Raw genomic sequence first — 25,436 nt, 5'->3', positions numbered from 1 at the left:
GGAGCATGCTGGAACTTGTGGGCACGCCGGCGTCTTCCCCAAAAGCGATGGGGCTGCCCCACCCTCGGGACCGGGCTCCTGTGGTCTGTGCACAGAGGGCTGTTTGGGAGCCTGCGGTGATCCCTGGCACCCTTGCCCGCATGCTCTCGGCTTCCCTCCCAGGCCTGCCCCGGCTGCTCGGTGAACAAGCATCCATGGTTTGAACAAGGTGCCAGTTTGGGAGCACCGCCTCCCCGAAGGAGCCTTGTTCCAGCCAAGGCAGGAGGAGCCGACCGACTCTCCTCGGGGCGAGGGCCGGGCCGTTTTGCCTGGTGACTTCAGGCAGGAAACACGAAGCCCCGATTAGTTCCAGGCCCCCAAAGACATTCTTTCCTCCCTACGTTCTCAGCCCAGCCACAGGCGGGAGGGGAGGGAGGAGAGGAGGGGAAGGGATGGAAGAGGCGAGGCAGCCTGCAAACCCACAGGGGCAGCCGCGGCAGCAGCTGCGTTGCTCGCAGGGGGACCTGGGGCTCAGCAACAGGCCTGCTTGCCGCCTGCCTGTTGCGATGCACTTTCCACTTCATTTAATAAGGCAGCCGATGAGGTTCTGGGGCGGGAGGGCACAGACAGAATCCCACCACCAACAACCACCACCGCTTCCAAGGCACCGGTGACCAGCCTGGCCGAAGTCCCTTGCCTTCTGCTTGCCAGTGGTATGGGTCGTTCAAAGGGACACTGATTGATTGATTTACTGCATAGAAAAGATTAAGGAGTCTGGACACCAGACACACACACACAGTCTGCTGAGCCAAAATCTTGTGGCACCTTAAAAGACACAAGTTTTATTTGGCAGAAGCATCTCTAAAACTTCCCCCCCCAATTCCAGCTGTAAGAGGACCCGAAAGTTTCAACCTGGTGTATGGACATTGATAAGGGAGGTGCTGGAGGGCTTTCCGCGGGGGTGGGTGGGTGGGGGTGCCAGGAAGGAGGTGAGCTGGTCATGACACTATTACGGGCAGCAGTGCCCAAAGAAAGTTTCTGAACACCCATGTTGTGAACCGGGCAGTTACTCCTTCAAGCCATCTTGCGTTGCAGTCCACAAACTGGACTCTTTCCGAGCACGATAGGGGAGAAACGGCTTTCTTAAGTTGATGTGTTTCCTGTCTCTTTCCGCTCCCATTTTAAGCCTACTGGCTACCCCCCCTCCCCGGACAGCTAAACAAGATTGGAAATTTATAACCCTCTGGGCAGATTTGGCGGGCTCAGCCAAGTTTGACACAGCAGGCGACCACCTCTTTGGCCTTCAGATGCAGTGGTGGCTTCCTTTCCCATCATCCCCATCATAGTGTTGGCCAGGACAGGTGGGAAATTGTGGTCCAACCTCTGAAAAGCCACACGTCTCCTACCACTACAACGAACCTGCTTAAGGCAGATGGGAGTTGTAGTCCAGCCATCATAGGAGGGCTACCCTTTCCCCATTACTGCTTTAGGCAAGCAGATTCTTAACCTCCATGCCCTCCACAAGCTGGAATTCTCTGCCCGCTGTGGTTTTTTTGTTCCCGATCCAAAAAAAATCAGACCCTTGTTCTCAAAGCATCTTTATTAAATTTATATAAAAACACAATAATTAAAAAAAACCCCAAACCCCAAACATTCTAAAAAGAAAAAGGAACAACAAAAAAAAGAGGACAAGCCCTTACATTGTCCCTCCCATCTTCCCCCTGAAGAACAACGAATTTTCCTCCCCAGCCCACCTCCCCATATGTCTAACTGGGGACCGACCAGGAGGAACGGGGTTGATATTGCTGAAAGAGGTTGTCCAGACAGGTTTGATTATCAAAGCATCCCAAAAACGGAGTGTCTTCCTGCTCTGGAGGGGTGGGTGGGAGTAGCGGATTCTCCCTCCCGCCAGACCCTTGCGAGAGAAACACACACACCCCCCTTCTCTCTCTCCTCAAACCCTGCGGATCCAGAGCTTCGGTGACAAAGGGTAGGCCGTGTGGATGGGAGAGCGGCCGGTCGTCAGATCACTTCTTCTGGGGGGTACTTAACTTCTGCATGCCGCGGATCTTGTCTAGCAAATCGGCTACAAAAACCTAGAAGCGTATTGGGGGGGGGGGGGGAAGAGAGAGGAAAGAGAGGCGTTACTGTCAGCACAGCAATATTTCCCGCACAAAGACACAAGTTTCTACGGGTTTGCGAATCGCTCCCCCACCCCCCGGTTCTTTTGATGCAAACCCCGAGCTGGCGAGGTTCTGCTGTATTACTCAGGGGTTGAGGTCCCTGTCTGTGGAGCCAGAGGTTGGGAGTTCGATTCCCCCACTGGGCCTCCTTGAGAGGGGCTGGACTGGATGATCCAAAGGGTCCCTTCCGGCTCTGCAGTTCTAAGAGGATGACGACGATTCTTGATCTCTGAATCATTTTGCATACCTTATATCCCCTAGTTCAGAGGCCATGAAGTAAAGGATTTTACGCATGCACGCACATGGTTGGCCACGATTGCTACATGGAACCTCCATATCCAAGTGCAGTCTATCTCTAGATCACAGATCCCGGGGAGAAACAAGTGAGGGAGACTAGCATCCCTATGCCCCTTTGGGAAGCTTCCAGAGCCATCCAGGTGGTGACTATTAATTTCTCCTTAGCCACCCCTGCTTTAGAACCTCCAGCATCAGTGGCAGTCCAGCTAAAAGTGAGGAGATGCAAGAGTTGTTGGGGAATCTGTGCCTTAAAACACACAGACGGCTCTGCCGGGTGCAGTGGACAGAAGCCGCTGTAGTCCAGCAACATTCGGAGGGCTGCTTCCAGCCGACTCCAGCCATCACCCTTTTGACGGCCGGCTGCTGATTAAGCCTCTTCCCAGCAGCAAAATAAGGCCAAGCCAAGACCCCCCCCTCCTTTCAAAACAGCGGCTTTCTTTGCACCCCCAGAAGAAGCTCTGCTTCTGTGGGCCAGGCAAGGGGGAAGCTGGCAAAAGGGAGCAGAAGGCAGCTGATCAGACCCTTAACAGGTGGCAGGAGGGAGAGGAGCCGGTTCCCTGCTGGGGGAGGAAGGAAGAGGAGGAGGAGGAGGAGAGGGCGAGGAGGCAGCTGCTGCCTTCCCTGGGCATCATCGCAGCCGCTGGGAAATAGGGAGATATTTGGGTTCTCCCACCTCCCGTGCCCTGGGGCGGCTGGAAAGAGCGTGGGAACACGCTCCGCCGTGGGAAAAGGGTGTGTGTGTGTGTCTGCCACACATACTCACCTCTGTGGGTTTGTAACAGTCAACCAGGAGTTCCTGTTGAAAAAGACATTTATAAAGTCAAGCCGACGATCCAAACGCCGCGCCCCCTCGCTCTCAGATCAGCCACCAAGTCCCGATAGGTTTCAAGCGACCGGGACGTTCCCCCCCGCCCCACTTTCAACAAAGGGGCTGATGGGCGTAGACGCACCGGGGAGGGGGGGTGCAGTCCCCAAAGGGCACCTTTCTGATTTATGCAAAATTGCACCCCCTTACTTTGTGACCCGATAAAGGGTCCTAGGTCTAATCAAAGCAATTACCCCTAATGCGGATTTTGATTGATCTGCGCACACAACCCAGCTCTCTCAGGCTGGCTTCTTTTTAGCTTTTAAAAGGACCTCTGCCCCCTTTTAATCTGGCCAGACTGGACCCCCCCCCCCAAAAAAAACCACTTCTTGGCTCGATCTGCTTCAATCTGCTGCTGTCACACAACCTGTGTGTGTCTGCTCCCTTCCTTTGGCCAAAAAGCCCCCTCCTCCAAGCGGGCTGGTGGCCAAGCAGCCGCAAAGGGAGATTTCCACCCACCCACCCCAGATCCAGACAAACACACACCCCCTACCTTCACTCTGGCACTCCGGGACTCGTCGCTTTCCATGTCCAGAAGCTCGTCAACATCTATTTCTAATTCTGGTATCTCTTCTTCCTGCCCGGGGTGAGGTGGGGGAGCGAGAAGAGAGAAAATCCCCATCAAGGGTCATCAGATTTTAGGGTTGCAAAGGGGGAAAGAAACAAAACTGGGAAAGAGTCTTGCACCCAAAATGTTTTCCGAACAGGAAACTGAGGCCTCCTGGGCAAGGGAAAGGACTGCGTTCCCGGTCAAGGAAAAAATGTGACTTTTCTGCTCGTCGCTGCAAGAGCCACTGAGTGTGTTGGAGTGAGAGAGAGAGTTTCCCTTATTTTTTGCAGGGGCTCCCCCTTAGCTACAGCTTTTAGGAAGGGAGCCTGGGGTTTCATAAAGCTCTCCTGCCCATCCTGCTCATCCTTGGTGGACACCGAGGGGTGTTATAGTAATAAAAAAATTATAAATATTTCTAAGGTGCAGTATCAGAACTGGCCACTAAAGGGAACCAGAGAGCACTTCCTCTTCTGTTTCTTGCTTGGGGGTGACAATTCAGTGTTAATAATGGATTGCTTATGGGGATCAAGGGGCCACCACCAATAAAGCCACTCTGGCTGCTAAGAAATAAGACACACAAATTACTTCTAAAACATAACATTCCTGTCTCTGGATTTATACACGGCGTAGGAAGAAGCAAGAACGGTGAGGTGCCATCTTTATTTCTAGGCCAAGGCAAGGCAAAGGAATGTGGCACAGCAAAGGTTGGACGCCAATTCCCATCCACACCTCCCAGCCTAACTAATGGGGGGGGGCTGGTTGTAGTTCTTCCTCAAGAGTAGTCCTGCCCCACTCCACCCCCTTTGCTGCAGAGCAAAAGGCAGGCTTCTTGGGGCGACAGCCCTCAGCCAGTGAAAGGATACCTTTCAGAGTCATCTCCGGACGGTTAAAAACTTCCCTGCAAACCGGACAATAATAAATCTAATTTAATTTTTAGAAGAGGCTGCAACACCGAGATGGAAAACAAAGAGGCTCTCTTTTCCTTCCCGTACTCTTTAACGGGGGGGATATGAGAGTCTAAAAGCAGTGCTCCTGAGGTCTGCCGAGGGCCGGGCGGGCAGAGTACACCGCTCTGTTGTTGGGCACTTTGCTGCCGATCCTCTGCCATCTGAAGCAGCTGCCTCACCCTGCCTAGGATCGGGGCCCGCCTCTGTCCTGATTCATGGAGAAACTCTTCCAAGCCACTGGTTCTCGGTCTCCAAACGGGGCTCCGTCTGGTTCCTTTGACTCAGGATTATATATATGAATATATATATATTTTTAAAAGTCAGCTGCCAGCCCTGCTGCCCACTATAAGCCCCGCTGAGCACAGTCTCGTCCAGGGCGTGCAGGGAACTGGCCCCGCCGACATCTCCCCCCCACAACCCTGCTTTCACCTCCTAGCGCTCACAACATCACGCTCTGGTATAACAAGGGAAGCCATTGAAGGGTATTAATAAGCAGTGGAGAAATAGGAACAAAGGTAAACCAGCTTCCCAAGGCTGGCATTTATGACTTCCCTGGCTAATAGTCAACCAGGAAGGCTTTACGAAACCTTGGCTTAAGCTCGGCGCAGCCTTGACCAGCTACTTACGGCCCCATTAGCCAGCTCAGACACGAGACCCAAAAGGCTGACTTAAATCCACCCTCTCTTCACTTCCAATATATCCACAGCCTGGGGGGTGGGTGGGGTGGGGGCTCTGGCCGTCTGGCCATCTGCCAGATGGCATCTGCCAGCATTGGGGGGGAGGCCTGAGCAAGACCCGGAGACAGGCCGAAAGTTGATCTGGTCATTGAGATCCCACAAGAGACAAATTTAGACGCGAGTCTCGGGTTCGAATGCTGCTTCGAGGGACTGCAGGGTAGTTCCCCCCCCCCCCCCCGCGATTTCCCTTTGCTTCCTTCCCACCGATTACGGAGGAAAAAACAAGGTTGCAAGGGGGGAGGGGGGGGGAGAGGAGGAGATGTAACCGGCTTTCCCTCCCTGTTTGTAACATAATCTCATTATGTCTTAAGTGTTAGGCAATGAGAGAGTCCTACAGGGTTAAGAAGCACACAGAGAGAGGGGGAAAAAAAAAGGGGGGGATAAACTATCTAGAAAGGCAGCTGTTCCTCTCCAGAAAAAGCTGTGTCAACAGCCAAGGACCATTTTGCCAAGTGGGGGGATAAGAGGGGGACCACCCAGCCCCGAACAGATCTGCACCCCCCCCAGCGGACCGAGATCCCCGCCTGCATAATCCAGGCCTGCCAAGACTGATAGAGAGAAAGGGGGTGGGGGGGTGGGGGAGATGATGAGCGTGGAGAAAGGGAAAGCTTTGAACACTAATTTCTGCAACAACGTGCACTCCTCCGAGCCCCCCCCCAAACAAAGGCCTGGCCAGAAAGGGCTTCCTACCCGGTGACCTTAAATGACCTTCACCACCGGCATCTGAAGTAGAGAGCAGGGCCAAGCCAGCCTCGGCAGTAAAAAAGGCAGGAATGGAGGAGGAGAGGCAACCCCCCCCCCTTTTTTCAGAATTTGGGGTAAAGTGGGGGTCCCCAATAAGGCAGAATGGAAGACCACACAATGGGCACACAGGGCATTTTGATGCCTGCCTTGGTTAAGGTGGCTAGGGAGAAACCCCCCCCCATCTGCCCAGAGATGCCCACCCCATATAGATAATAGGGCACCCACTGTCCAGGGGCTTGACCCCGAATTGTGGGGTGACAACCTTTTTAAATGTGTTTTTTTTTTGTGGTCATGGTGGTTGTTTGTGATGGAAGTCGGATTCTGGCTAGCAGGCCCTCCGTCTCCCTGGAGAGGTGCGGGGGGGGGGGGAGAGGGTCTCGGGGCAGGAAATTTAATGGCTCCTACCAGTTTATGGGCTCCAAAGGAAGACAGAGCAGGAAGAACAGTCATCATAATGAGTGTAATATGTACATATATATATATACATACACACACAGAGACACACACATATATCTGTAGGCACCAGCTAAAAACGAATCAAAAAAAGGTCTAAGCAGAGAGTAGAGGAACAATAAAGCAAATCCTATAAGCAAGGCTGGGAGGTGTGTTTCAGATGGAGAGGCTGTGCAGGGTTTGCTCAGATGTAAGATGTCCTATAAAGTAGGGAGGTGGGAGATATTTCCCCCCCCCCTTCCAGGTAACCAGACTGCACGGCCCATATTTTATTTCAGGTTCCCGGGATCGGGGGGGGGGGGGGTTGCACAATAAAAGGAGCATCTGCTCTGGAGGATGGGGGGCAGAGAGAAAACTAGGGAAGCCACTCCCCAAAGAGAGGCAGGATATGAAGGCCTGGTGTGTGTGTGTGTGTGTGTGTGTTGTGTGAGACACAGTGGGGGGGGGGCAGGGAAGAGGGTGCCGGAGGGCTGACCTTGCGGCCTTATCCACTTGGGGGGGGGGCAGAGAATCGGGTCTGACTAAGAGGCTGGGACAGGATGTGGGAGGCAGAAGGCAGGCAAATAAATGTCTTGGAAGTCATCACAGGAAAAGCAAAGCCGCCTAGGGCTGAGTCCTGGGGGGGGAGAGGGGGTTATGGGGCAAGGCGGCATGAAGCAGTGGGGCCCGCTCAAGACCCCCCCCCCCGAGATCCATAGGGAGCGATCTCATGGGTGGGGGCAAGTTATCAAAAAAAAAAAAAGCCCCCACTTTGTCCCCAGCAACCCCTTCATTCCCTTTGTTACATGGGGAATTATTTTATATTATAAGGGGGAAGGTCTATTTTTTGGGGGGGGGGGGAGAAGATCCATTAACCCTCTCGTCCCCTCTCTTCCGGTTGGAAGCCCTTCGGGGCAGAGACCTTCCTCTTTAGCAGAAAACCCACCGGGGGTGATCCAAGGGGGGGGGGGAAGAGTTTTCCCACCCAAGTGGGAAAGATTTAAAGGAGGGATGCTTTCCGTGGGGGGGGGGAATGTGAGGTGAGGGGGTTACTGACCTATATCGGCCCAGTGCAACATTGAGAGCCCCTTGTAATGCGATGGGGCCAGTTAGACGGATAAAAGAATTATCAGGGGACTGGGATATGGGGTGGGGTCGTTATGGGGTGCCAGGAACGAGGGCGATTTTGGAAAGGGGGGGGGATGCATTACCTGGCAATCGTAAAGGACCGTCAGCTGCTCCAGGATCCATTCTTCCAAATGGAGCCGCTTTCGGAGTTCCTTGCGATCGTATTTCACCGTCACCCTTCCCTGGCGCCGGACCGGGCCTTCCTCTTCCTCCGGGGCCGCTTCTAACCCGGGGGGGCTCTGGAAATACACTCGGGGCCCCGTCGCCCCAGCCACGGTCGCCGCCGCCGCCGCCGGAGGAGGAGGGCCGCTCTCCGGGCTACAAGGCGCCGCCATCCGGATCGGAACCGGATCGGAACCGGAGTGGCTCCGCAAGACCCGCAACTTCTTGGAAGGGAGAAGCCGCGGCGGCTCCGCTTTCTGGCCCCCCCGACGAGCCTCGGTTCCGCCTCCCGGGGCCGGATCCACGTGGAAACACCAGCGGGAGAAACCCTACGAACCGGACCGGCGCCCCAATCGGATCGGACTTTCTTTCTTCTTTAATCCTCTTTCTCTTCCCCCCCCCCCACACCACTCCGCTTCCTTTCTTCTCGGGTTGGGGGAAGCCGGAGCCAAGAGGAGCGAGACTTCTTTTTTCTCTCTCTCCCCCTCGAGGGGTCTCGAACCGGCCTCTCCAGAGGGATCGGAGCCACGTGCGAACCGGATCGGACCGACGGGGCGGCGGAAAGAGAGGGGGGGGCTTTGCTTTGTGGGGGCTTCTCTCCACCCCCTCCTTGCTCCGGATCCACGTGCAAACAGGGTGAGGATCGTGCCTCCTCTCGTCCTCCCTCCCCCTTCCAAAAAAGAGACAAGGCAGGAACTCGGCGCGCCGAATCAGAACCGGATTCCCCCAACTCCGCCTCTTTTCCTTTCTTCCCTGCTCTCCTCCCCGCCTTGTTTGCAAAACTGGGGGGGGGGGGGGGTTGGTTGGTTGGTTTTCTCGCTCCGATCTGCAGAAACCTTCCTCCGGGCGACTTCCCGGAGCCACCAGGAGCGAAACTGGTTTCCGATCCGCTTTGGCACGCCACCCACCCCACCCCCACCGCTGCGCCCCTTTGTCCCGCTGCTCCTAACGCGGCCGCTGCCGGTGCCTCGGGCTCCGTCTCCTTCCTCTCTCTGCCCCCCCCGCTCGCACCCCGCCCCCTTAAAGGGGCCGCCCGGCTGCCCTCCCCCCCCCTTGCCCTTCCCCCCCCCACCCTGCCGGCCCTTGTCCGGCTGCTCCGGACCCTGCCTGCCCCCCACCCCCCCACCCCACCCCCAAATCGGGCTCCCCGGTCCTCTGAAGCCCCCTCCCCACCGCCCCCTCTCCAAACCCCGGGCTGAGAAATCTCCCTTCCCTGATCCAGAAAGGGTGTGTCTTTACAACCCTCCTTTTGCATGCATGTATGTACACGCGCACGCGCGCACACACATGCACATATACAATCAATATACTGTATTGCAAACCGATTGCATATAGAAAGGCAGACCCATTGCATGCACTCTCAGAGGCATGAAAGGGGACGACGACAAAAATAAGATCAAAAATCCGTTTAATGTATTTATTTTAGTATTCCCATATTAGGATCTCATGTACACACCCCTAAAGCAGCCTCCTTATGATTCATTATTTTATATGACCACGTTCTTCCTCTATAATCTGAATGTATTTGATCATTGCATCTTGTATGCAGTATAGATTGTATACACATGCACCTTTAGACAATATAAATATGGGGATATTCCCACAGCAGAGTCATGTCTTGTGTATTTAACACAGAATAACACATTTTGTGCAATGATGGATTTGTATGCACCTAAGGGGAGATGATGTATATAAATAACATTTCATGATATTTACACGGAGGACTGTTTTACCTGTCAATATACACACGCACATCATATATTTCACGTGTTGACATATATGGCAAAATAGAAACACATATAAAGATGCTCAGGTAGAATGGATTGGATCCAGGATTAACCCATACTTTGCCTGAACCTATTGAAACCAGTGGACCTAAAGTTATACATCTAAATACACATGAGAGTGGATCCAGATTCAGGCATACTTAGCATTTATGGGGCCCCCCGGAGTGGAGCAGATCAGAATTCTGAAAGGACAGCGTTTCGGGGGGTCTGAGAAACATTAGGAACAGCGTTAGCCTTTAACTCATGTGGACTGATGCAGTGTTGTGTGGATCCAGATTAATCACCCCCCAGGATCTGCTTCCACGGAACCGTGTCTATACAGTCACTTTGCATGCATGGTTTAAAACCAAGGTAGGAAAAAAAATTCTGTAACTCAGCATTTATTCTTCTAAAGCTGCCCCTTTTCTATTCCGAAAAGGCAAAACCAAGTCTGGCAGGATGGTTTTTAAAACTTTGCCCAAAGACTGCATTGCTTTCCCCCCCCCTTTCTTTCTTTCTTTCTTTCTTTCTTTCTTTCTTTCTTTCTTTCTTTCTTTCTTTCTTTCTTTCTTTCTTTCTTTCTTTCTTTCTTTCTTTCTTTCTTTCTTTCTTTCTTTCTTTCTTTCTTTCTTTCTTCGTTTCTTTCTTTCTTTCTTTCTTCCTTTCTTCCTTTCTTCCTTCCTTCCTTCCTTTCATATTTTTTTTTATTCTGGAGACAACACTTTGCTTTAAAAGCTGTCCCGGCTCGCAGATGAATCTGAAACAGGGACACCATAAAGGCTCAAGAAGAACTTAGGGCGCTGGGTTTCTCACAGTTGTTCAAAGCCGGCAGCCAGGAAAAAAAAAAGGGGGGTCCCTTTCTAAGTTTAAATGTTCCTTGGCACAGGATCTGCTCCCTGGAGCCTTCCTCTCTCAGCAGAGTGAAATGTGCAAATAGAAAGCAGACTCTCGCCAAGGATGGCATCTGATCCTTTTGGGGCTTCTGATCATAACTTCCAATGCCGGGTATTGGCTGGGGAAGAAGGCCTTAAGGAGGGTATAGAAGAAGGGAGGAGAGAAAAGGACCCGTATGGCTTTAAGATATAGGATCCTTGGAGGAAAGGTGGGGGGGAGAGAGAAAGAGGACAGCCACGTGGTTTGGGTCCCAACAGAAGCTTAATTCAGCCACTTCCTGCCAGAGAGAAAAGCAGCAGCTGCAAGAAGCAGAGTGAAACATAGGAAGCTGAGTCAATTCATTGGCCAGCTTGCTGGCTAGACCGGGAGCAGTTCTCTAGGGGTTATGGCAGAGATTCCCCCCCACCCCCCAAGGCTGGTTTGTTATCCGAGATCTTTATAAAACTCCAGATCCCAGAGAAAGGGAGACTCTCCATATGTTGAGCATGTTTACTGCGCCAGAACACAGTGCGCAGAAGGCTTTGCTCCTTCACAGCTCCCGTCGGGCAGCGAATTCTGGCCGCAGGCCTCCTGGAGAGCTTTTGGGGTGCAGCTGCTTCCTGGGTTAAAGACTAGGATTTCAGAGACTCGGGTTCAAATTCCCCCTTGCAGAGCTGTGAAATTCACCAGATCACCATGGAACCAGCCACCTTAAGCTCAGCCTGGCCTCCCTTGCAAGGCGGTGAAAAGGAAAGTTATCTGGGGCATCTATAGCCTATTGGAGGAAAACCAGGTATTAATACTTTATTTTTTTAAAAAATAAATACACCTGGGTGAGGGCAGAGCAATGGGGGAAGAAGTCCAGGGACTCAACAGAAAGCATGGGACAAAGACAATACTATGGCTATATAGCTTTAAAAAAAAGAAGGAAAGTAGTTGTTGCAGAGTCTAGAAATTTCTGATAAAATTCCTTTGGCTATGCAGTCGAAGTACAGTTATTGAGACCGTAAGTGCCAGTTAAGGACCAAGGGGTGGACTCTGAGGAACTTACAGCTATTTTCCCCCAGGAGTCCGTCCACCCCTTTGTCCTTTATTGACCCACAGTCTCAATAAGTCACTCTGAAGCATTTGTAGGTGAAAGAATAAAAAATGTTTAATTACTTACAGTTACGAACAGATCAACAGCAAACAAACACACACACTGACTTTGACCGACGAAAGAGAGGCAATAGGGAAAACACAGCAGAGAGGCAGGGCTTTCTTTGAATTTGGGCAGGAAGGAATACTGTACTTTGTTAGTGCCGAATAGATTGACTGTCATAGAATCATAGAATAATTGAGTTAGAAGGGGCTTATAAGGCCTTCAAATCCAGCCCCCTGCTTGCAGAAATCCAGTCACTCCAGCCCAGAAAAGCCTTACCAGTCACTTAAACCATAGGCAGCATGAGAGGCTGTAAAAACGTCAAATTTCAGCATTAGAAGCATTTAATATTGTTCCTCTGTCCAAATATATCTATTTGGTTCAGCCGAAGTCTTTTGAAGATGTATCCATCTGTTTGTGTGTGTGTTTTTTTTTTAACTTTAACAACAGCATATATCTCATGTGTTTGGTTATTTATCTGTTTTGCTATCCAGGAGATATTTATTTTGCAAAACTATTTCTTGGGGCTGTTTTATTCTGTTTTGCTGTGGTGCTGTTTTTTTCCCTATACTGCCCCTCTTGCTTGTTCTACGGAGCGAGGCTTCGAGCTTGTGCCTCAGCCTCCTCCTCTGATGCTGGCATATGGATCGGTCCCAGTTTAGATAAACTCAGCGGAGAGCTATTGAAATCAATACAGCAAATTAGCCACGATTAATTTGAACTTCCTTTGATTTTAATGGGTCTGCTGTAGACCTTGTGGATCTGGCTCATTAAATGATATTCGCTTCCTTATTTACATAGCATTGTAAGTTCATTTCGGTTACATGGAAAATTAATTTCCAAATCTTTTTTTTTTTTTGAAAGGCACAATCACAGACTGGTGTCTGAGGTTAATAACAGACGGGGTGAGGGAGGGAAACAAAATTGAAACCTAATCCAGAAATCAGGGAGAGGTTTTCCATGACCAGCTGGAAGGATATAAGGGAGATGATCTGTACTCGATGCAGCTAAATTCACTCTGAATATTCAATTTGTTAGCTCAGATGTCCTTCTGGATTCATTCCCTAGCCTGGACACTCAAGTTTGAATCCTGGCCGGGAGGTTATTTCCACATGTGAAATTCTGCATCTTTCTTGGGATGTTTGTTGTGGCTATGATAATGTGTGCATTAGGGTTCTGCTTCTGGACAGGACACTTGCACCCGATTAGTCCTGTAAGTTCCCATTTCCCAGAGTGCAGGACGTGCAACGATGGGCTCAAGTTACAGGAAGCCAGATTTTGGTTGAATATCAGGAAAAAACTTCCTAACTGTTAGAGCAGTACGACAATGGGACCATTGACCTCGAGAGGCGGTGAATGCTCCAATGCTAGAGGCATTCAAGAGAACCGTAGACAACCACCTGGCAGATCTCCTTGGATTCCTGCACCGAGCAGGGGGTTGGACTTGATGGCCTCGTAGGCCCCTTCCAGCGTCACTATTCTATGATTCAATGTTTCCCCCCAAACCTTGCCCATTATACCAATAGGATCAGGTTTTCTGCCTGATTTCCAAGACAGTTTTCCTAAGTCCCATGGGTTGGTTGATTTAAGGGTCTCCCTTCCTTCCTTCCTTCCTTGGTTCCACTTTGTCACACTTTCCTTTCCATCCTGAATCTCATTTTTTGGGGGGGGGTACTCTTTCCTTTTAGATACTGCACATCCCGGCTCCTGCATCCTATGTTTGTGTAAGTGTGATTGTGCACGATGGTGCTTCCTGTATTTAAAAGGCAAGTTAAACACAAAGGTCAATGCACGAGGGATCACAGGTGACAGCGGCCACTCTCCCTCCAGACCGAAAATTAAGAAGAAATGAAGGGGATGCAGAAACCAAGCCGAACAATTCAACAGCGGCAGCGCAGAGCCGATGAGAAAAGGCAGCATTAGGGAGCTGCAGTGCTGGCTTCCTTCTCACTAGGCAAATCTTGATAATTACTAGGAAGTGCAAAATACCGGTAATAAGAGAAACAAACACACTATCTGGAGGGTGCCTTTGTTTACATCCCTCTCGGATTGCTATAATGCGCTCTACTTTAACTGCCTTTGGAAAATGCTGAGACACTTAAATGGATCTGACGTGTTGGGTTAGAAGGAGACGTAGCCCGTCCTTGCTGACGGCCTGTCCGTTTTGTGGCCCGGATCAAAGGGCTGGTTAAGTCCGACGAAGCCTACGCAGCGCAAGTTCGGGCTATTGAAAGGACCGCACACCCACACCACCCTCATAGATGCATCCCCAGGTTTTAAGATCTCCGGCCCTGAAGGCCTTCCTCTTGGCCCCACTGCCCTGCCAGGCGTGCCTCTTGTGGTTCTCACGAGGTGCACCTCCGAGACGAGTGATTTCCAAAATGTCCTCTTCCTCAACTGCCCAGCTCAGCTCTTGCAAAGCCAACCCCGTGGCTTCCTTTTAGGGAGTCAATCCATCTTGCCGTCCTCTTTTCCTGCTGCCTTCCACCTTTTCCAGCAGCACCGTCTTTTCCATGGAATCCTGTTTTCTCATGACACACCCAAAGTGGGACAGCATCCATTGCATCACATTTTTTTGCCATTCAAGCTTGATTTCATCAAGGACCCACTTGTTGGTCTTTCTTGCAGTCCAGGGCATCCGCAAAGCTCACCCCCAGCACCATATTTAAAACAAACCCGTGTTCTTCCCATCAGCCTTCTTTACTCTCCAGCTTTCCCACCCAAACACAGTGACTGGGAATACAGGAGCATGGATGGTCTTGATCCTGGTCGCCAGCGATAGATCCTCCTTGCCCTTGATGATATTTCCCTTTTCCTTCATTGCTTCCCTTCCGAGGATCAGCCTTTTAAAGTTTCGGCTGTCCTCGTTCTCCATCTGTTGGCAGGCAAAGACCGGCCTCTGAGAGCGAGCAGCTGGTATGTCCATCAAAAGAGAGGTTTTTGGTGATTGGCCCCCCCTTTTTTTGTTCATGGTTTTAGAAATTCTTTTTTTTTTTATGTACAGTATAGGGTTCCGTTTCGAATGCTTTGAAGTGTCTTCTCAGTCAGTAAACTTTTCATAGATGTGAATATTATAATTTATGCACCTGTATTTCTTCTCCTTCCCCGTGTTATAAATTGCCTTCGGTCCCTGAATGGGAAGGGAAGGTGGGATAAAAAATGAAGTCACCATCACCATAATCATAATGGTCATCATAATGATAATCATAATAATAATATGAACTGCTGGATAGCTCAGTGGTTTAGGCGTCTGCCTGTGGAGCTGGAGGTTGTGAGTTCGATTCCTGGCTAAGCCTCTTTGACTGGATGATCCAGAGGGTCCCTTCCAGCTCGGCCATTCTAAGATGATGGTGAGGGTATCATAATCACAATATTATGTCCAGGCTCCCATTTAAACCCATCTAACAAGCAGTCATTGCTACACCTTGTGGCAATGAATCCCACAGGTTAAAACAGAGGAAATTATGTTGTTGATTCTCAGTCTCCTCTGTTCTCTTTAATCTGATGAATTTGTATTCTACCCTTTCTAGAATCTTTTTCAACTTTCTGCACGCCGTGCACGACGGTTTCCTCCCCACGTCTACCGCAATTTCCGTCTTGAGCCCCCTGTCTTCTCATTGTTTTCCTACGCCCTCTTCCCAAAAACCTCACCTTCTGCCACCTTTTCCCCAAAGGGGAGAAGATCCAGACCTGAGACTTTCTCGCTTAACTTCTTCTTTGCTGTTCTTCTTATAGGTTTGCGCGTACCCTTTAGGAGGGTGATCGGAATTAGGTGGTATAGGAATTTAAAAAGACACTATATATATATATATATGGGGGCAGGGTGGGTTGGTGGTGGAGTTTAGTAGTTCCGTAAAAAGACAAATAGATGTCAGAGATTCCAGCTGATGCCAGAAGGGAATTTCTTATTTCTTAAATGAAACTCCCTCCCTCCCTCCGGTTTGCTTTCTGCTCTTTGCTACTGCGGTGGCATTCATCATCCCTAGGGTGATCTGAAAAATACAATAGGAGACAGGAGAAGGACCGGAGAGGGAGGGAGGGAGGGAGAAGCACCCGTCTGTCTGTCTCTCTCGTTTCACAAGAGAGGGAGCATTGTGCGGATCCTGCTGGCTCGGAGCTCCGAGTAATCATCTCCCCCTTCAGGTTCCATGGAGAAATAGATTTGGGGAAGAACAAAGAAACCCACCCATAAAAACCCAAAGCATCCATTGATTATAACTGGTTCTTCCTAGGTCACAAATATTCACAAGTATTCACCAGCCTTTCTCCCTGGGGCCACGTGGCGTGCCCACGGCTCCACGGATGGCAAGTATCGTCTCGTGACCCCCATCACCCACCTCTGCTCTGGTTGATCTCGACCAGGCCCTCTCCTGAGAGACACAGTGGGGATTCGAACTCACAGCCCGGCGTTGCAACCGACTGAGCGGTGCCAGCTTCCAGCAACCTTTTAAAAAGATGATTGGTGTGGGGGGGATGCAGCACCGTGGGACCGTTAAAAGGGCTTCATTAGAACCCGAGCTCAAGTTTATTAAAATTATTGCTATATATCGTAAGACGGATGTCTTCTTGAACATGTGCAGAGTGCCACTTTTTGGTGTTAAGTAGGAGGGACCTGTTTCGGCTGCCTGGTTGGCATCTGAGAGCTGCATAGTCTATTTAACCTATTCTTCTTCCTGGTAGCCACCAGAGTCAGCAGTGCGGTAGGACCCCTCCGTATCCACAGGATCTGTATCCACTGATTCATTTACCCACAGTCTGAAAATATTTAAAAAATATTTTTTTAAAATCCTAGAAATACATATTTCTAAAGGGAAAGTTAGTAGAATGGGCCATTAGGGGGAGCCAGAGACCATTCTATGTACTGTATAGGTTTCCCTGGTAGTTCTATGATGTCATGACTAGAACTAGCCATTAGAGGGAGCCAGAGACCATGCTTTGTATTAAAATAGCTAGCATCCACATTTTTCAGCATGCGCGGGGAATGGATTCGGAATCAATCCCCTGCAGATACATGGGTTCTACTTTACCACTAAAACGGGACTGTGCTGGTAGTACAGCCAGAACTGAGCCTGCTGTTCAGGATGCTGGACAGAGATAGGAAAGGTGCCCCTTTTCTTTCTTCAACTCCATGGCTGGAAAAGGTGCAACTTTCCATGCCAAATTGCCGTAAATTAAGAAATCTCTCTCGGCCTTCCTTGTTGAATGCTGTGTTGCGGGCTGTGGAGTGCAACCGATAACACAGGGAGATTTCTTATCAGCCACTAGAAGTTACGCCTTTTTTTGTAGCAGTGCAACAGGATTTTGGCCGGTAAATTGGAAAGCATGGAAATCGAGAGATTTGTTACCTCTGCCTCCTGTAGGATCTAAAATCTTGCCTTCCTGGCCGTCTGATGCCATGAGCCGCATCCGTTTTTGGACTTTCTGCTCGAACCCCCAGTTCTATGCCATCTTTGCCTAATGAATAGTTCTGTGGAACCCTCAAGCTTGCCTTATTGTAGTCATTTTGCCAACACGGTAAAGATATTGCCTAACCCACAGCTGGACATACACTAGGACCTCCATATCCGCTGATTCAGTTATCCATGATCTGAAATACAGAAAATGTTAAAAGAAACATTCCTGGAAATATATACAGTACTGGTATTTCAACGAAGTTACAAAAACTGGCCCCTAGAGGGAGCCAGAGACCATGCTATATATATAGCGTTTGCTTTTATAATAGTGTTCACTCTAATCCGCGTGTTTCAGCATCCACAGGGGGGTTAGATGATGGGAAAGTCACATGACGGGTTCTGGGTCAAAGGCTCCCCTAGAAACCAGCCCCATTCCTTCCATCCTTTGTTGACCTATATCCTGTCTCATCCTGCTGTGTGGCGTGTTAGTTTAATGCCCTATCACGGCATACATGGGACTACAGTACAGTGCGTCTGTTTGGGTACACTAAAATTGTGGGATTCTAGGGAAGGAGAAGTTTTTTGGGCTCCCAAAATCCAGTGTTGGCTGGCAGGGTCAAAAGAAGGACTTTCCCCCCCAGGAAACTATGGCGTAATTGGCCACATCACTTCCTTTCTGCAGAACTGGTGACGTCATGCTGAGTCTCTCCCCCCCCATAAATGGGGAGCTGGAAGTATAGCTTACTTCGTTTACGCATACATCCGACAAAATGATTCGTCTGAATTGTGCAGGTCCTAGACCAAACCAAGCCTGGACTCTTTCTGGAGGCAAAAAATGTTGAGATGAAGTCCGTCCCTAATTTGGGTGCGTCATGAGAAGACAGGATTCTGTGGAAAAGATAATAAAGCTGTTGGGTTTAAGCCGATTTAAAAGGGAAAAAGGAGTTAGTATAACAAGGTATCACTCTAGATTGGTGGTCAGAAACTCAAAGTCTAGATATGCAAAAGATAATGTGTTAGGTTTTTATACAGAAAAAAAACCAATATTGGATAAGGGGTTATTAGAAAAGAAGGAAAGAATTATAAAATGCCTGTACAATATCTTACTAGATCAAACAATGCAAGATGAAATTGTCAAAGATTGTATGCTAAAATGGGCCCAAAACATTGGTCATAATATAGAATTAGATGCCTGGAAGCAAATATGGGGAAAGAATATTAAAATGACAAAATCAACGAGTCTTAAAGAAAATATATATATGATGTTTTACAGGTGGTATTTAACACTGGAAAAATTATCAAAATGTATAAAAATATATCTAATAAGTGCTGGAAATGTAATGATAAGATAGGTAGTTTTTATCATATGTGGTGGATGTATAGGGAAGCTTGTTGGAAGTTGGTACATGAGATATTACAGAAGATCTTATCAATTAAAATTCCATTGATACCAGAACTTTTCTTACTAAACATTTTACCAGACTCAGTCGATATATTTAATACTCCATATTGTGACAGCGGCGAGAATCTTATATGCCAGATACTGGAAGACATCAAGGACACCAACGAAGGGCGATCTTTTGGGAAAAAAAATGTGGAAATTGCAGAGATTGACACTTTAACAGACATAGAACATGTGATATAGATAAGAAATGGGAATCAATCTGCATCTGGATCGAAGATAAAGTAAATATTGCATAGTGAGAAGAAAATAGTAATGATGTAGAGATATGAAATTCCTAACACACCCTGTAATTTCTGCCCTCTCCCATTCCCTTAACCCTGTACTGTACCACTGTTTCTTCTATAATAATAATAATAATTTAAAAAGAGAAGAAAATAAAAGATAATAAAGCTGGGAAAGGTGGAAGGCAGCAGGAAAAGAGGAAGACCCAATGTGAGATGGACTGAGTCTCCAAAGGAAGCCACAGGGTTGACTTTACAAGAGCTGAGCAGGGCAGTTGGGTTCAGGGCCTTTTGGAGAGGGCAGATTCATAAGGTCACCATAAGTTGGAGGCAGCTTGATGACACAATACAGCAAGAAGACGTCTAAAGGGCTGGGAGGTGGCTTAGCCTCCTTGGCTAACTCCATAGTCCTCAATTTTTGTGGGGTGGAGATGTCCAGCCTGCCCCCCACAAGAACCCAAGATCTTAAGGGGTGGCTTGTAGATTCCTTGGTATTCTGTTCCTCTGTGTTGTCTGATCTAGAAAGCTTCACATCATCCCCTTGAGGACGATTTCTCTAGTGGAGGGCATGAGTCCTTTATGCACCGCATGACACTGTCCAAACATTTTTAAAAATATTATTATTATGGCCTAAATCCTGTTGAGTCCATTACCTTCCTGTCACCAGCAGGGGGCGAGTGCGAGTCATTAGAGAGTTTCTGCTTGGGTCCCAGGGTCAGCCCAATTCACGTGGGATGACACTGATGGTTAGGGGCACATTGCAGGTGAGTTGGGTGAGCCCAAGGATTGAAGCAGGAGCTTCAGTAACCCCACCGGTTTTTCCGCTTTTCTCCCTATGCCTACAGTCGTTTTTCATTTAATTCATGTTGTTAATCTTGTTGAAAGGGCAGAAATAAAATTGTTTTATAGTTTGCTCATCTCGCCTGTAGCTCTCCACACCAGCCACTAGATGGCAAGCTTTCCCCAAGACAACAGATATCTTACAGGTGTGGAGCAAGGATGCATAACCTCAATGGCTGGGGGGGAAATAATGAATATAACCATAATCTTCCCACTAGACTGGAAGGCGTGATTCATTTTGGAAAGGGAGTTGCCCACTTTCCCAGTAGCTTCTCCTGTATTGCACTAGTAATGAGAGTTTCCTTTGGGTCGAGGGCCCCTTTTCGGTGTGTGGCTCAGCCTATAGTATATTTACGTCCTCCAAAAGAAAATGCAGTTTTCTGCCGGTGCTGAGCTGTCGATTTGTGATTCTCTGACTGTGCATTTATGTGGCTCTTTTCTCAGTACTTGAAAGCTTTTGCTGCCAATGCTTTGTAAAAGGGAGAGCCTGCCCCTGATTTGCTGCTTCGAGGGATTTGCTAAGATTTGCGTTTGTCAAGCGATGGGTGAGTATCATATTTTTGAAAGCGCCCAGGAATCCATTGAAGTGACTTATGCTCAGGTGGATTCAGAGCCCAGTGAGCTTCGTATGGTGGACATTGACCACCACCACCATCTCATCTAGGTTTCAAACTACAGTAGTGCCTCGCTAGACAGTTACCCCGCATGACAGGTTTTTTTTGCTAGACATTGACTTTTTGCAATCGCTATAGCGATTCGCAAGACAGTGATTCCTATGGGGGAATTTCATTGGACAATGTTTGGTCCCAGCTTCGCAAACCGGTTTTCGCTAGACGACGATTTGCTTTTCGCTAGACAATTATTTCGCTAGACAGCGATTTCAGTGGAACGGCGAGGCACCACTGTAGATCTTTTCCTAGCCCTAGCAGGTGAGCGATAGGGATTGAACCTGGGACCTGCCGCACACAGAGCATGTGTTCTGTCACGGAGTGACGCCATTTCCCCGGGGACGAGGGAAAGACCTAAAGTTGAGGTTGCAATCTTTACCGATAGCTTACCTTTATGGTAAATATTCTACAATGCTTATGGATCACCTTTCATTGCATAGGCAAAAGAGAAACTGGACATCTTGTTCATTGTTTGCTGCAGTGCCTTCCACACCAATCTTCCCCTCGCCCTTAGATATTCGGAAATGCTGCATTTTGCAATAAAAAGTTTTCCTGTTCCATCTGGTCAAGAGACATATACGGGATCTCCTCCTCTCTCGAGTGCAAGCTCCCAGAGTCAACACAAATGCATGACATATAATGTAGATCTTTGGAAATCATTGGACCTTATATTGACTGTGGGAATTGTTCACATGATTGTTCTGTTGTTTCCTTGTGCCAGTGGAATGTGTCTCACATTGCTTGTTTTGTTTTGTTTTTTCTCAGATTTTGTGCTGATCTGTAGCTTTCAGCCGATGAACTGAATTCAGCTGGAGGATCGCTAGTAACAAAGCTTATAAGAGAAGCTTCACCAACCTGGTGTCTTCTGGATGAGCTGGCTTACAGCCCCCATCGTCCCCAGCAAGCTTGGCCAAAGGGATGCTGGGCTTTGTAGTCCGACCACCTCTCAAAGCAGCAGGTTGGAAAAGGGGGAGAAAATATGGCGGAATTGGTTCCAAGCTCCCACAGCGTAAGCCCAAAACCGTGGAAGTTGCAAATGCTATACATTGCATGGCCTGTGGCGCTCTCTAGTGGGCAGTTCTGGTAAATTCACCCTGGAAATATATATAAATACTGTATTTTTCCATGTATAAGATGCCCCCATGTATAAGACATCCCCCCACTTTTCTAACCGAAAATTAAGAAATCTAAGTGGGGCTTAGCAAGTGTAGGGCGAAAGGGATCAAAGCACTGCAGGATCACTTTGATCCCTGTTTTCTCCCTTCGTGCTAAGCCCCATGGGGCTTAGCAAAAGGAGGGGGAAAGGGATCAAAGCAATCCCGCATCTGCACGATCATTTTGATCCCTTTCTCCCTTAAACAGCCACGGAATTGCTTTGATTTCTTTTCCTCCTCCTTTTGTTAAGCCCCATGGGACTTAGCAAGCAGAGGGGAAAGCAGGGATAAAACTGATCCTGCAGCGCTTTGATCCCTGCTTTCCTTTTGCTAAGGATTATCAAGTGGAGGGGAAAGCAGGGATCAAAGCCCTGCAGGAACAATTTGATCCCTGCTTTCCCCTCCGCTTGTTTTTGCACTCTCCTCAGCTTACTTCAGTGTATAAGATGACCCTCAATTTTTAGACTAAAATTTGTAGACAAAAGTATAGTCTTATACATGGAAAAATACGGTACACAATTCTGCAGTTTTCAATTTAGTAATTTCAGGCTGCGGATAAGTGAATCTGCAGATCCTGATTCCATGGATAGTGGGGTTTGTTTGTTTGTATTTGATATACACATTTAAACATATTTAAAAGCCACCATATCTTTAAAGATGAAGATGGTTAAGGATCCAAAAGTTACAGGATGAGCAAAACTGGTGTAAGAGGATGAAATATCTTCGGTTTGCAGCGATGTTCTTGCCAATTCTTGATCTTTTTATTTGGGTTTTCATTGGAGAGCTTCCCCCCCCCCCCCCCCGATCGTAACCTCTGTGGCTTTGCAGGATCATGTATTGAATTCTGTGGAAAGGGAAAGGAAATTACAGATTATGTTACACAGAAAGTGTCAAACCGAGGAAGACAGATGGGGAGTCACGGGACCAAAATGTTGCTATCTCCTGCTGGACTAAAATAAACTCCCCGTTAATAAAACAGAGGTTTGGGCTGAGAAGCCCGTTTTTTCACCATAAAAGGAGCCAGATTCTAAAATATTGCTCTTAGAACCATCCTGGGAGTTTTTTTAAAAAAACTTTTTTCTGTATCTTCTTTTCCCAAAAAACAAAATAAAAAGCAAAGAGTGATTCCTCTGCGTGTGTGTGCATGGGCGTGCATGCACACGTGTGTGTTAATGTGACTCCCCCACCCTCCTGGGGCTCTATTTACAGGTTTCTCTGCCTACGAAAACACTTTTAGAATTTCAGTCCAGGGTTGGTGAAAATCCAGCTCTCACTGATGGACGACACAAAGCCAGATTGACATTTTAGTGTCAATCTCGAAACCAGATTGACATTTTAGTTATTCGATCCTTTCCCCCCCATTTGCGGAGCCCAATCTGTATTTTACTTGTAGTGGCGAGTAAAAAATGCACGCACTGAGATGAATATGATACGAGAGGGTCTAATTTCTAAACCTTTCCTTAACTGAGTTCTCAAAAGCGTGTGTGTGTGTGTGTGTGTGTGTGTGTGTGTGTGTCTACTGCACATTCCCATTAGCCCTATACATTTTGATAATTTACTTTCTTACTGCCCCCAGTCCTGCTTCACCAGCTTGTTACCCTTTCAGATCAACTCTTTGGGTATGAAAAAAAAATCCAAATAATGCATCAGGCATTTGATTTCCAAGAAGCGGCAGCAGAGCAAACACTGTCTCTTTAACTATGTTAAGGTTACGTTTTTTGCTTCCAGATAATGCAGTTAAATGAATAAGAGTGTTTTATGAAGGAACATGAAAAATGTATCTCCACAGCTGTGTTAATCGGTTTTAGTATAACGGGGGGAAAAAAATCTCAAGTTGGCTTGCAGACAAACGGATTTATTTCAGCGTCTTCCTGGACTGCGGTCCTTAAAATGACAATTTCTGGGAATGGGAGGTTTTGTGTTAGTCCGTTCCAGAAAAATAAAAAAATGAAAAAAGACTCATGCTTCCTTTTGCCGGCCTGGAGAAATCCAGATGTGCTCAGCTACAATTCTCATCATCGGTCTGGGGGCGATGGGAACCGGAGTCACACAGATCTAGAGAGAGCCTTGGCTTGAGGAAAGCTGTATTAATTTTTTTTAAAAACTAGGGTTCATTTCACCAGATGCCCATTTCAATGGTTGCAAGGCAAGGCTGACAAAAATGTACAATTTTTCCATTTTATTTTCCCAGATCGACACTCTTTTTTTGCTGTAAAACAGGGATGAGGAACTTGCACCCTTCCAAATATTGCTGCACTGCCTCTCCCAGCAGCTCCTGTCACCATAGCCCCTGGTAGGGGATCATGGGCCTTATAGTCCAGCAACCACCTGGAAGGCTACACTTGCTGTAAAATGTCCAAGACACCTAACAGCAAAGACAAAAAATATAACAAGTTAGGATTTTAAAAACATATACACAAAGAAAACAGATTCTATGGAAGAACAGCAGTCCAAAATACTAGGGAGGTTTTTTTTTCCTTCTGAAAATAAGGAGAATGAATTTTTGTGAGGCCCTTTCAAATTTTGTTGGCGGTCTGAAAGTGAGGAGCAGAGGAACCAGGCCTGCACTTTTGTTAGAGGTAAGACAAAGATTATTTTGGCCCTTAAAAAAAAAAACTTGCAATATTTGCCATCTACCGCTTTGCTATAAGCAACCACAACGTGCAGTGCTCGGACCTTAAGATCTTGAGATCTTCTACTTCCACCAGAGGAGAAAATCCGTGGTCCTCTTCGTTGCACGTGGGCGCCCCCACGATGTCTGGCTGCACAGAGGTATTGCGGCCTGCGAACGGTGCCATTGTCCCATGACACCAGGGGCCCAATAAGCCTCTCCCTGGCCCTATAAATCTTCAAGCAGGGCCACTACAGCGTCTCCCTCAAACCCACCTGGCTTTCTGAAATTTGCAAGAAATTGCAAGAAATTGCAAGAACGGACCTTGAATTCAGTGTTATTTAATTTAATTTAATTTAATTTAATTGATTTATACCCCGCCCATCTGGTCTAAAAGAACCACTCTAGGCGGCTTTTAATATCAACGTCATAATGAACGTCCATTTGAATTCCCCCCCCTTCGCCTACATTTCAAGCGTATTTCCCTCCCCTTGCAATTATGCAAACAGCTGTCCTCCAGGTCCATTGAGCCTTGCCCACATCTGGGCTGTCGCCCGGCGGAGAAAAACTCTCACAACATTCCAGAGTTTCCTTCCACACACAAGGGAAACGCTGCGGCGGAAGGTCAAGCCCTGGTTTTCTTCCTGCTCTCCATGTTTACATTCCCTTCCAGCTCCCTGGAAGTCTGAAAGTGAAGGCTGCTTCCCTTTGGGGCCTGAGCCAAGTTAACTTGAAGCGAAGATCCTTCTCAGGATCTCTCTCGCTTAAGGCAGCATCGGGCCCCACCTCCCCCCGGAGACGAGATTCAGGGGAAATCCTTGAGTTCGGCTTGCCCCTGACCTCGACATCTTTGCCCTGTCTAGGTTTCATGTTGCCAGATTTTAAACCACCCCCCACCGAAGCCTAGTGGATTTAGTCATATCTTGAGGACCAGCGACTTAGTCCCTGTTTTGATCATCAGAGTAACAGAACAGGGGAAATCCTTGAGTTCGGCTTGCCCCTGACCTCAACATCTTTGCCCTGTCTAGGTTTCATGTTGCCAGATTTTAACCCCCCCGCCACCGAAGCCTAGTGGATTCAGTCATATCTTGAGGACCAGCGACTTAGTCCCTGTTTTGATCATCAGAGTAACAGAACAGGGGAAATCCTTGAGTTCGGCTTGCCCCTGACCTCAACATCTTTGCCCTGTCTAGGTTTCATGTTGCCAGATTTTAACCCCCCCGCCACCGAAGCCTAGTGGATTCAGTCATATCTTGAGGACCAGCGACTTAGTCCCTGTT

The 25,436-nt window shown here is 48.3% G+C and overlaps 1 protein-coding gene and 1 long non-coding RNA gene across 2 annotated transcripts; one reads left to right on the top strand and one right to left on the bottom strand.

Annotated features, from left to right (window-relative positions):
* Positions 1-1,561: 1,561 nt before the first annotated feature.
* Positions 1,562-8,334, bottom strand: PPP1R14B (protein phosphatase 1 regulatory inhibitor subunit 14B). Its single transcript, XM_072984053.2, has 4 exons — positions 7,946-8,334; positions 3,818-3,901; positions 3,223-3,255; positions 1,562-2,075 (listed from the first exon to the last, which is right to left on the bottom strand). The coding sequence occupies exons 1-4, from the start codon at positions 8,195-8,197 to the stop codon at positions 2,007-2,009; spliced, it is 438 nt and encodes a 145-aa protein (XP_072840154.2). The 5' UTR covers positions 8,198-8,334; the 3' UTR covers positions 1,562-2,006.
* An 828-nt stretch (positions 8,335-9,162) lies between these two features.
* Positions 9,163-23,503, top strand: LOC140702780 (uncharacterized). The gene is made up of 3 exons (XR_013539305.1): positions 9,163-11,456; positions 13,493-20,268; positions 21,157-23,503. It is a non-coding gene; the product is annotated as an uncharacterized LOC140702780 (long non-coding RNA).
* Positions 23,504-25,436: the final 1,933 nt, after the last annotated feature.

Source organism: Pogona vitticeps, chromosome 15 (genome assembly GCF_051106095.1).
Source record: "Pogona vitticeps strain Pit_001003342236 chromosome 15, PviZW2.1, whole genome shotgun sequence".
Taxonomy (NCBI): domain Eukaryota; kingdom Metazoa; phylum Chordata; class Lepidosauria; order Squamata; family Agamidae; genus Pogona; species Pogona vitticeps.
The sequence above is the reverse complement of the archived record's forward strand: the minus strand, read 5'-3'. Positions and strand labels throughout refer to the sequence as shown.

Coding starts and splice junctions, on each gene's coding strand:
- PPP1R14B (XM_072984053.2), bottom strand. CDS start 8,197: ATGGCGGCGCCTTGTAGCCCGGAGAGCGGCCCTCCTCCTCCGGCGGCG. Junction 3,902..7,945: donor CGGTCCTTTACGATTGCCAG/GTAATGCATCCC, acceptor CACCCCGGGCAG/GAAGAAGAGATACCAGAATT. Junction 3,256..3,817: donor CCCGGAGTGCCAGAGTGAAG/GTAGGGGGTGTG, acceptor CTTTTTCAACAG/GAACTCCTGGTTGACTGTTA.